General features: G+C 32.1%; 1 protein-coding gene across 1 annotated transcript in view; it reads right to left on the minus strand.

The window, feature by feature from the left end:
* LOC145032773 (BTB/POZ domain-containing protein At5g03250-like) overlaps positions 1-2,819 on the minus strand; it is a 3,180-nt gene extending 361 nt beyond the window's left edge. The window contains exons 1-4 of the mRNA XM_078981692.1: positions 2,535-2,819; positions 1,869-1,938; positions 514-1,752; positions 1-318 (exon numbers count right to left, since the gene is read on the minus strand). The exon at positions 1-318 is cut by the window's left edge and continues 361 nt beyond it. Of these exons, the coding sequence (XP_078837818.1) occupies positions 1-318; positions 514-1,752; positions 1,869-1,938; positions 2,535-2,605 (1,698 nt within the window). The 5' untranslated portion in view covers positions 2,606-2,819. The remainder of the gene's footprint in view (positions 319-513; positions 1,753-1,868; positions 1,939-2,534) is intronic.
* Between the last annotated feature and the right edge of the window lie 10,234 nt (positions 2,820-13,053).

Genomic DNA, 13,053 nt, shown 5'->3' on the forward strand with positions numbered 1-13,053 from the left:
AACACGCCCCCGCATGTCATCCACCACCACGACCCGCCGATCGCTTCCTCCGGTTGTCAAAAGGTGCACATTCCCACTTCCCGGCAGCACCATGCTGCTGCTCAGGTGTGTCTGTGAATTGTAGTTGTCAGAGACATATAAGCAGCCGGCGACAGATGTCCGCAGCCGGAGCTGCTCGAAGAAGAGAACCTGAACTATGAAACGGAGCGGCAGTCTCTCATTCTGGGCGGCGTGTGTGCTGGCTTCTAGTGACAGTTTCTGGCAGTCCATCAACCGGCAGAGTAGCTCCCGGTCGGAATCTGTCAGCCATGGATGTGCCTGTAAAATTACGATTACAAGGTTTCGTCATTTGACTTCGAACTTCCGCTTCAAATTTTTAGAAATTTCTATGACTAAATTGAAAAACAGATTTTGTCCCTCTTTATATGATTGCAAATATTACGTATAAGAAAATCTTTATACTGGATTTCTAACAAATTCGGTCTCAATTTTGACTTTAAAAGTCAACTGTACCTTGAGATATATATCTATTGCTCGATACATTCCGTCATCGATTGACCTTGCAAAATCAGGGACAGTAGCAGCCAAAGATTGAAACTTTTCGAGCTTTAAGTTAACATCGGATGCCACCTCAGCAAGATAGTTATCGATAAGATTAGCAACCATTGTCACTGGTGTAAGCGAGTGAGAATTCCTGATTAAATCATCATCATTGTCTTCTAAGCAACCCGAATCAGTAATTTCACTTCCATCTTGATCGCGATCTCGATCTGCAACCATGAAATGATCAAGCATCCTTTGAACACAATCGATCTCATAAAGTGTCTCGCTTGAATACCCCATATTAGGAATGAGAATATCTTCAATGGAAGCTTGATCCATCTGCAACCCGACCCGTCTTTCCAAATTCTCAAGGCACAAAGGGCGACAGTGTAAAATCATTGCTGTTTTTAGCAGCCTGAGGAGGAGTTTCGTGGCAACAACACCTTTTTGACTCGGGAGTAAGTCAACAATCTCTTCAAGAAGAGTCTTTTGATCCAAATATGAATCGAAAGAAGAAGAAAGTATCACATTTGGAATCATCGATTGTCTACCAAGTAAAGGAAGATGCTTTTTTGCATAGAACATGAGTGATCCAGCTATCCTTTCTTGATCCAAACTCGTTGATTCAATGGCTAAGATGAATCGTCTGTAAAGAGGTAATTTCAACCCTGAAACATCCTCATACCACCAATCTTGATTTGATGAAGAACTGGTTTGGATTCCATTCCAGATTACAGTAGCAAAAGGGTTTTCTCTCATGCTTGAAACTGGCCACCCTAATAAATCGTTATCTGAAGAACAAGCTTTTAATGCAAGAGAATCGATGCATCTTGAAACAATTTGAAGATCCTCTGCATATTCCACCACTTCGTCACATGATTCCAGTGCTTTTAGGGTATCGTTCCAGTTATCAAAAACTTCATTAAGGAAGTTTTCGGTTTGATTGATGAGATTTTCATCACCATATTCTTCAGTCATTTGAAGATACTCTGATGCACAACGAAGATGAACGACATTGTTTGAGTTGAGTTCCAGTTTGACACCATAGCAGAATTTAGCAACGAGGAGAAAGATTTTTGGGCCTCCTGGTAGATCATGAAGTTTAACAACACAAGATCGTTTTTCATCCCCAAAGTTCATCTTTTTTTCATCATCCGAAGAATCTCCAATGAGACTTTCCAATGTTTTGCTTCTAGATAATAACGGAAACTGCAAATTACGCCAAGAAAAAAGTCAACTCGATCTAGTTACAAAATTCACAAATTTTATATATGGATCCTACTGTGTATATGATATTGATACTAATAAAGCAAGTGACGACCTACCTTGTGAAGATGGAATGAAATGTCTCCAACTTCAATGGTAACATCACTCGGAAGGCCAGAAGAACAAGTCCTGCAAATATTAATTTGAAATTTTGTTATGAATTTGACACAAACTTTCTTCCTACGCATAATGATTCTTATAAGCTTAATGCAGTTAACAAAATTTTACTGAAAATATGAATGAATTCCATATCAATTTCATCGTCCAAAAGTACTTGTTTTGACCTTGGATTTCAAAATGTAGGTCGTCTTTTAAAATTAGGGCAGTAACTTCTTCCATCAATGAAATTTTCCCAGATGTTCTAATTTACTGCATTATTATTCGTTCACACAAAGTATTCATGTTAGACCCACGTCCAAAAAACATCGAGAACGATGCTTAAACATTCATCACGAAATCAAAGCAAAACTCTTCAAACAGATTAATTAAATAGTCAAGATTCAGTTACGAATGTGGGTATCAAAAGAAACCCAGAAAACAAATTTACATCACAGAATCAAAAACCCCAGTAAAAGGGCGTCGAGATTTCACGATTGGGGACAAAAAGAAACTATGAAATCGAAGAATTCCAAATGTGGGTATCGATCAAAATTATGAATCAATATTTACGATTGACGTGAATTTTAAACACATAACGAACAAAAAAAAACAGAAGAACGACTAACCAGGTTTTTTCGTCCTGATCGAGATGAAAAACCTCTGATTTAGATCCTAACTTCATGCACGCCATCGCCATGTATGCGTAGTTTCAATTGTTCAGCTTTCAAGTGCAATGCGATTGGAAGCGTATATATACATAAAATTTTGAATGAATCGAGAAAAAAAAAACACAGTCAGAGTGTGTGATAGAAATGATGATTACCAATGGGAGCAAAGGAGGCAAAGGTAATGAGTAAAAACGCACTCTCTTTCTCTGTCTTGTGGGTGTGGAGGGAGCGATGGTCCCTAGTCTATAGGGAGAAAAATCCAGGGGATAGAAGAATCTGTTCTTGCTGTTGCTTGCATAACTAAATTAAATACAAGTCCCTAACTATTAGTCAACTAGCATTATTAGTCCTTTGAAAACTTTGTTTTGTAAATTTAATCATAAATATTTGATTTCATTTTATTTGGTTTGTAAGGCTAACAACAACATTAAAGGACATTTTCTTCATTTGTACACCGTTATGCATGAAGTTTAAGATTGTGTCTCAAAAAAACATTTATGTAGAAATGAGACTCAGACTATATATGATTAGTTAGGGTGTTCAAAAATATCATTATGTGGAATTTCGATCCAAAATTCTGAAATTTCGGATATCTGATTTTTCGGAATTGGAATTGGATAGTGATTTTCTGATTTTTCGGATAAGTTGGATATCCGATATCCGAAAATTTTGGTTTTGGTTTATACATTATTTGTTATTTTAATCGTATATGTCTTATGATATGAATTTTAATAATTAAAACATATTCATAATACCCTTAATTAAATAACTATATTACTTCATATGTCTTTCTAATTTAAAAATATGTAGTTTAAAATTTTCATATGTGTTTCTAATTTGAACAAAATTTCAAATTTTTAGATATCTGATTTTGGTTTTTGAATCCGTATCCGAAATTTCGGATACGAAATCGGATACTAAAAATCAACTATCCGAAATTTTGGATATTCGGTTATAGACACCATTAATGATCACTTATAAGACACTCACTCTTATATTATATATATATATATATATATATATATATATATATATATATATATATATATATATATATATATATATATATATATATATATATATATATATATATATAGTTCGATATTGTTTCTCCAATAAAAAGTTTTTATGAAGATATGAGGGATCTTATCACATTGATATAAGATACAAGAAAAATTATAATAGTTACATTTTGATTTTTCTTAAATCAAAATTTCTAAGCTTGTTAGCAACCAAATTTTCTATAAATTTATACCAAAATCAAATGAATCTAAATAATGATATACGCCACTCATGCCAATTGAAAGATTAGTACTTAGGTGCTTCGTTTCAAGAACAATTTCACTAATTTATTTTGAATGTATGATCTTTGCTTTTGTGAAAATTATGATAAAAAAAAAATACAAATTTGAAGAGGTGTGAGAAAATTATAACAAAATATTTAATGACTTGATGGGTGATTACGATTAAAGAGAAGGATTATTTGTCATTAACATATTAAAAAAAGTTGAGGCATGGTAATATATAAACCCATTAGATTATTATTAGCAAGGGAAATAGGGTTTTGTAACTCTCATAATTACAAATTGTCATGTGAGAAAGAGGAGAAGTGAAAGTCGATCAGAGGGAGATAAGGAAGAAAGAAACATCAACTAGGGTTTATGGAAGAATAGTTGGTCTTGGTTTCACGGTTTAAAGTAAGATCACATCTCTGTTTTGTATTTATGTGTACAAGTAGATATTAGTTGAAACCAATCACTTAATGTGATCTTAGATCATAGTATAATTATTTGTTTTGATATGCATGTGGATGGATTCAATGTCGTGATCATTCCTTACTAACGAAATTGTGGAAACTATGTTTTTAGGCAAAATCAAATCAAACGATAACATATAAAGATCAATTCAATAAGGGACATCACATATCATCGACAACTATGGTTATGCTTCGCAAAACATGTAAGAGGGACGAGGCTACTCATCATTCCTAATGGTTTACCTTCACACCCCTTATATGAGGTTATGTCATTGCCATGAAAAATCTCCTCCATGTTAACTCTCATATTATCTTCAAATTTCTTTCCAAGATGACATCCCTCCCTCTTATCATTAACTACTATTAACTCAACCCTCTTTACTGTCGTTGATGTTAGTCTACTTAATTATGACATATCCATACCGCCGTAAATGCCATTCCCTCGGTTTTTGGTGATCTATGTCACTCCAAATGAGTTTCACGTAGTCGTTTTTGTTATCCTATCCAATAAACTTCGATCTCAAGTTCACTTCAACATCCTCATTTAGCTACCATGTAAAATTCCATCTTCAGTTTCAACAGTAGCTTCTTGTCATGCAAGACTCATTAAGCTGCCGTCTACTTTAACTGATATGCCTTTATGCGATGGCGGTGATGTCTACTTCAACATCCCTCTTGTATGGGCCATGGACCCTAAATACATGAAACTCTCCTTTAGTAAAAGAACCAACCGGTATGCATACATATACTCCTTCTTCGTTTGCCTTCCCATTAAAATTGCACCAAAAATATTTTGCTTTTAATGATGTTTATTCATATCCGTTTCTATTTTATGTCGCCCTCCAAGCGTCCAAACGAGAATTAAACGCAACCTTAGACTTAGCCACCAACACAATGACATTGGCAAAAGCATACACCAAAGATAGTTGCTCATGTATCTCTTTAGACATCTCGTCCAAAATCCACTTGAAAATATTTAGGTCGAGAGTCAAACCTTGATGTAGCCTAGCTTCTACTGGAAATGAGTTTATGTCTCCGACTAGGATTCGAACACATGACGTAGATAAAAAATACATATCACGATTAACCATGATATATTCACACACACAGAGAGAAAGAGAGAGACCTATCATCTATCTTCCAAAGTTCTCCAAATCGTGTCCAAAACATTGTCATAAAATTTATAACATTATTTTATATCAAACATACATGAAAGCAAATGGCGGTGGCCTTCAAGATTATGACTTAATTTATTTAAAAAAATAATAGTAATTTAAGAATAAAAGAAAATAATGATAAAAGTTATGAATGGATGTTATGTCAAGCTTAGATGAAGGTGATCGGAAATTGCTTGCATGATATGATATGTTAAATAGACCTGTAACTTGTAACCTATTATAGTTTGTCTCAATGACCAAATCAATACAATCATAAAAGTTTAAGGTGTAATTTAACAAGGTTCGAAATTTCGGGACTAAATGAAGACAAACCATATATTTTAATACCAATTTTATCATTAACTCTTAAAATAATTAAGAAAATTGGTAGAAATGTTCAAACCAAACATTTATAGAATTTAGGATAATTGATTTGATGTCTTACATTCGAGCTATTCTATACATAAATTAATATTAAAAATGTACACATACGTAAAACATCATTGTTATTTTGATTTACGTTCTTTTGTAATGTTAACATAAAACATGTTTGATAAAACTATTATTTGAGAACCGTGCTTCAATAAAAATACAAACACTAACTATATACAGTAATTTTAACTTATTTTTAAACGTAACATTAGTATTATTATTTTAATTATGTTTTTTTATAAAGTTCTTATTGGTAACCGGGTTGAGGAGGTCATACGTTGTCGGGTCATGTGCGGGGACCAAACCAAGCCTTTTCTCAGTTTCTGAAAAAAGGAGGAAATTTAATTGTTATTTAAGGACCTCGAGTCTCACAATTCACAATTTCAGTCCTCGCAATTGCAAGTGGTTTTGGTTTAGGTGATTATTTAATTAGTAGGTCTCTAACACATACATAATTACATATGCACAATATATATAGTTATAGGACGACAAATTCTTCGAGTTGGTATTTAAATGGATTAGATGTTCTTGATTAGGTGAATTGTCATAGACATTGTAGCATGTTGGTTGTTGCTCGATATAGAATATATGGTTTTTTGGTTATTGGTCTAAAAGTCAATATTAAAGGTCGTATTTTGAAGGTCGCTAAATTGATATAGAATCATTTCTTTTGGCTTAAAACGTCAACATTAGAAAAGGATAATCATAAAATTAAACACATGATTTTTCAAGATTGCAGAAAATAACCTAAATTTTACCGATTTATAGAAATTATTAGGTAATTTGAAATGATCTTTCAGACCCAAGATCCAACGGATACTTAACCATTTAATGTGGCCCTTATGTTTAGAAAATATGAATCGACATGCACACATGTGAGTTCAAAGATACCATATCCTAAATATCTTAGGACAAGATTTGATAACTCAAACATTGAGATAAACATGATAATTGTTCTTAATAATATTTTCAGTCAAATTTAGATAAACCAATCAAGCCTTGAGGATAATAACTCAACAAAGTATTCACGATAATATAAAAGTATGAATATGAACAAGAACAAAGAGAATAAGAGATAATGATTGAGTGAACGGTTCTTCAATTGATATTTCAAAGGTGAAAAACGATAAGGAATTACATGAAGGTGATGAGTTTTCTAGGTTATAAAAATTACATATGAGCGGAAAAACACTTAAACCCTTAAGTTCACATGCAACCTAAAAATGATCTATGTTTTCTCTATTGATAGCAATATAGATATTAAGAAACCCTATGAGAGAGGCTATGACATTGAAATTCACATCAAATTAGGGTTACATACATTTTGATTATTATCGTAAATAATCAAAACATATTCCTTCTTCAAGATCTTGGAAAGCTAGCACCAAAGGAATGTGATGATTGACCTGAAAATTGAAACCTGAGGATGGGTGGTCGGCCGATGGCTGGAATGTCGTTCTCTGCAATGAAGTTATGTTCTTCCAACCTCTTTTGTTTGAGGGAAAAGGGATTAGATGCGTGTTAGTTGATAGATGGAAGAAAGGGAGGGCATTCTCCACCTACATTTCTGCTACAAGGGAGTATTTTTTTGGTTTTTGGTGAATCGTTTCCGTCTTGCAACAAGGGAATATTTTCTAAACTGCTTTTTGGTCCAGTGGCTGAGGTGAAGGCCATGTCGCAAGTCAGATAAGTAACACACTTTTCAGAAGATCAGATGTATCATAGGAGATTCGAGATGTTCCTGATTCGGAAAGGAGAGTTCTATTATATGTCGATTGATGTGTTTTATATGCACTAGTTTTAAATTTATAAAGTCCTATCTAATCTCAACTAGTCTTAAACACAAATAGGCGGTGTACCTAGTCATGAAGTAATATAGTTTAAGGTAAGAAAGGGTGTCAAACACAAGAAACGTGATGGTTTATACTGAATGATTAAAATGTTAATTAAATTAATAACAGTAAAGTAAATGGTGGTTTTTGTATAAATTAAATTAAACTAGTTTTAACGCTTAATTAATCAATAGAATTAAAGAGCTTAATGGAAACAATAAATAAGAAGTACTTCCATTAGAATACAAATCCCCCAAGTTTTTATGTTTGATTTATTAAAAAGGAAACAATAAATAAGAAATACTTCCATTAGAATACAAATCCCCCAAGTTTTTATGTTTGATTTATTAGAAGTGTAATGAATTAATGAATTGATTACCGAATTGTAATATGACTAGTTGTCTTAATCGAATTTCCTAGTACTAATAATTAATAAAAAAACTAAAACAATGATCATGCAATTAGTGAACACATAATTAATCGGAGTTACGAGTAATACGACTAGTTATCTTGGTCGGATTTCCAAATTTTAATATGACTAGTATATCCCGTATTCTTCAAGTCAGGTCAACGATCGTGAAGTTTCCATTCACCACGTCGTGTTCGTTGGGAATTATCATTTTCTCAAAACACAAAAGTTGTCCGAAATTTTGTCTAGTGTTCAGATCGTGTTGAATCTCATCAATTGGAGTTACGAGTCATGAGATATGGCTAAAATACTGATGATGAGTTCAAGCTGCCCGCAACATCATTTTTTGTGTCGTTTTCAGCTCCGTGCTCCTCCTTTTGCATCCTAGCTTCCATTTTAATTTTAATTGAACATTTTCAAGCATATTAAGTATCATATATCTAAAAATATAACATTTTAATTAAATATATTAAGATAATGGCCTAATATATATAGTTAAGTATGGTCATATCACTGAGTTTGTTAGAGACATTATTTAAGCGTCTGCAATGAGTTCTTGAAGCTTCATAGAAGAATAAGGTGGTGGGAAAATTCTTCAAATGGAATTTTTGGTTTCATGAAGTTTAGTTCGTAAAGTGCTGATAGGTGCATTTTATGCACCTATTTTGCATGTTTATTTTCATCATTTCATAACATTCTACTTCACAATTGTTGCATTTAATTAATCAATCGGGCAATTGCATATTTTATTAAGAATGTCTGGTACTTCACTATTTTTGATTTATTTTGTAGGAATTATGGAGCATGGAGCTTGGATCATGGAATATGGAGCTTGGATCTTGGTTCATGGAGCATGGAGCTTTGGAGCATGAAAAGAAGATGTATCGGTCATGCCATGGAAGAGAACACAAGACATAACGCGAATCATTATTGCACTATCATCATAGCAAATGACTACGTTTGCAACAGGATTCATGTCACACTGACACGGGTTGGGTTTGTCCTTTCTCATCTTATATTTGAGCAACATGACTCGTGGTGAAGCTAGACTGAAGATGGAGCCAACAATGAAGACTTTTTGGAATTTTAGCAAAAAGCATGTGTCATGCCAAAAACACATGTTCAAGACAAATGTCCATGCCAAAAACACATGGGCAAAAGGCATGACCATGTTAAAAATGCATGGTCTTATGGCAAGCACGTGAACACTAAATAAAACAAGGGAAGACGTCATTTTAGGAGGCAGAGACGGTTTTTGGAGCAATTCTGGCGATCTTAGGCAATTTTGGAAGATTTCTTTAAGCTTTTGAGAAGACCAAATTATTGCAAACATTTTTTATTTCATTTTAGTAAGCATTAAATATTTCCATCTTTATTCTTGTTTGATTTGTTCTTAAGCCATGTGTGGCTAAGAAACCTTAATTTCTAGTTATTGTTCAAAACATGTTGATTCTTGACTTGAAGCATATGATTTGATGTTGGATTTGTGATTCTATTCTAGCGGTTATGTTTTTTTAAAAAAAAAAAAAAAACTAGAAACATTGAATTTGATTTTTGTTTGATTGATCATTTTCATGAATTGAATTTTTGTGAAGTTAATTAACTTTTAGGGCACTTAATCGTCCTATTAAGTTAATAATTAGTAACAAGCAATGAGTTTTTTTATTGTAAAACATATATCACATGTTTTCATACTTACGAGTGTATGAGAAGAAATGAACATTATTGGAAGTGAATATACCCGAAAATCTATATAAGTTTAGGTTATATATATATATATATATATATATATATATATATATATATATAGTTGCAAATGAAAATTATATAAAAGGAAGATAATGGTTAAATTTTAAAAAATCATGGAAGTGATTCAAGTTAGGAGTTGAATTTTAAGAATTTTGGAAAATTATATATATATATATATATATATATATATATATATATATATATATATATATATATATATATACACACACACACACACATACACACACAACATATCAAAGAATTATTAATATCAAAACTGAATCCCAAACTAAAAAAAACCTTTAAATTTGGATCGCAGTAATGAATATAAATACCACAAGACCGAATCAAAATAGCAGTTTAGAAAAAGATCGGTCGATCTATACCATTCATAATGTTTCGAAACCAAGACAAAATACGAATGGGATATGAGACCTACAGTGCACCTAAATCATTTGTCGGCCCAAAACCATAGCAACAAGCCAATAACAAGAAAAGTACTATAGTCCAAGTTCACGATTAATTGTTTAAACAATTGGACTTGCAACAATTTAAATCACATTACTTAAATTGGTATTGACTTTTATACCGAAACGAACAAAACTTCATAAATATCATCTAAAAAAATATAATATCAGATCTAATCATTCTAAGAACATCAATCACTGATCTATGATATTTATAGATTTGTAGAAACATCCACATTCCTAATTCATGTCAATTTTGGTGCACTGTCTTAGGGGTGAGCATTTGGATCAAAAAGGATTGGCTCTTGAAACGGATCGTGGTCCTATTCAACCAAAAATCGTAACCTAGTTTACATATAATCACAATAAAAACGTTTTAATAATAAATCGACTAAATATAACAACATACTTTATGACATTCAACAAAAAAAATTTAAAAATCAACCAAAAATCGTAACCCTAGTTTACATATATAATCACAATAAAAACTTTTTCACAGTATAACAACATAGTTTATAACATTCAACAAATTTAACAAAATCCAACAATACTTACTTGAGTTTCATCATCATCATCTCTGGTCCAATTATCATTCTTTCTTTTTGATTCCATTACTTTTGATTACACTATTTGTAAGACTTGTGAGGAGTTGAATGAAATCGATTTTCACTAGGGAGAGATGAAGTATATAATGTGAAATTTAACGCCAAGTCTTATGAGGAGTTAATGAAACTAGATTTGGTTAAGAGAACTGGAACGATCGATCATGTATTGCTTCTTTCTAAGCGACACGTGAGACTTATGTGTAAAATACACTTTACTAACCTTGTTCAATTATCATGTTTCATATGTTTGTTAGTTTAAATATGAATATTATAAGATATTATGTGGGTTTAAAGGTTTAAAGTAGGTAGTTATAATATAATAGAATTGTAAGCGTTAAAATTACTATTTTTCGGTATGGTTTTAAGCGTTGAGTTCTAACGAAATAGTTTTATAAGATTTGAAGTTTTATTTTTAAAACTAAGTTTAGAATCATTTGGAAGGTACTGGAAGTGTTGTGAGAATTCTTTTGTGATTCTGATCAAAAAGTCAACTATCAGAATTAAAGAAAGTATAACGTCTAAGTTGGAAATAAGTAGAACTGATTTTATTGGAAGATATTTTCTGTGATATTTTTATTGGAAGTTGTAAATTATCTCTTTAGACACGTATAGACAAAACCTCATCGAAACGGAGTTCCGAGCGAAAAGTTATTCAATTTTTAGCGTTTAGGGGTAAAACGGGTCAAACCCGACCCAACTCGGGTTTTTCCCCATTAAAACACGATTTCCGCTTATTTTTTCTGCCATCTTCAGTTCCTCACCATCCCTATGGGATATTTTCACCTACATGATCAATCTTGAACAAGTTTTGAAGATTAAATCAAGATTTCGAGTGTTCTTGAAGTATTAAGTCTAGTAATCAAGGTATGAACTCTTAACTTTTGGATTAACCCTTGTAATTAGTCAGTTATTAAGAGATTAGGGTTTGATCAAAGTGGTTTTACCACTGATTTCATGAAATTAGGCATAAGTTTATGTTATTAGCCTAGAATCTTAAATGGAAATCAAGTAACTACATATAAACTTGAGAATTAATCATGGTTTAAGTGTAATTAGTGAAAATTAGTAATGAAACCAATGGTTTATACTTGAATCCGCATGGATTACTAGATTATTCAGTGTTATCATTGGAAAACAAGAATTTAGTGATATTGATCATGAGGTTTGATCATGTAAAGAGTAAAATGAAATCATAAAGGGTATAATTATTCTGTTTTTATAAAAATCACCAAAAATTGTAGAAAAATCATATGGATATGTGTTATACATCCCTGGAAAGCTGAGAATGTCTACTTTGATTGTTGTTTTAACACCAAAATCTAACTCCGAACTTAAGATGGGTAAAAACGGCTATATGTTCAATGCAGTAAGGCTGAATTTTGACAGCTTTGGGATGTTGTGTTGTAAAATTCATTTTAAATTATAGAAAAATCATAAAAACGTGAGTTAATTGGAATTAGAAAGATATAGGAGTTTATTTTGTTACTATTTAGAAATTTATTAGTTATTTTGATTTTTAAGAAGGGAAAAACAGGTCTGCAAGTGACAGCTATACAAAGAACAAAAACTAAAATTTCTAAATTGAAAACAACATAACTTGAGATTAGTTGAGTAATTGCTTATGAAATTTGAAATATGAACTCCAGGAGTATAATTGAAGGTTTTAGAGGCCCGAGGATGGTGTAATTTCATCAGAATTCAGAATTCTATCGCAACATTCAGTTACAGCACAATGAGTTCAATATAGAGACAACTGTATGTTATGTGTTATATGTGCAATGTGATTTCTTATGTTATTGATCTAAGTGGTCATTACTTGATATCAGATTTTGATGCATTTGGCCATGTAGAGCATGACTCGTATCACTTTGGTATTGGCTTCGGGCTAGGTAGGGCTGAAAGCATGTATATTCTAGCAACATGATAAAAAGGAATTGTGTTTTATGTGTCACTTGGGCTGGAATTTATGATGTTTATGATCCTAAATTATTGTGTCTCATTTATTGTAATTCTTTGAATCTAACCGTTGATTGATATGGGAAGCCATTCATTTGGTACACATATAAGCCT

This window comes from Lactuca saligna, chromosome 2 (genome assembly GCF_052625555.1).
Source record: "Lactuca saligna cultivar CGN05327 chromosome 2, ASM5262555v1, whole genome shotgun sequence".
Lineage (NCBI taxonomy): Eukaryota > Viridiplantae > Streptophyta > Magnoliopsida > Asterales > Asteraceae > Lactuca > Lactuca saligna.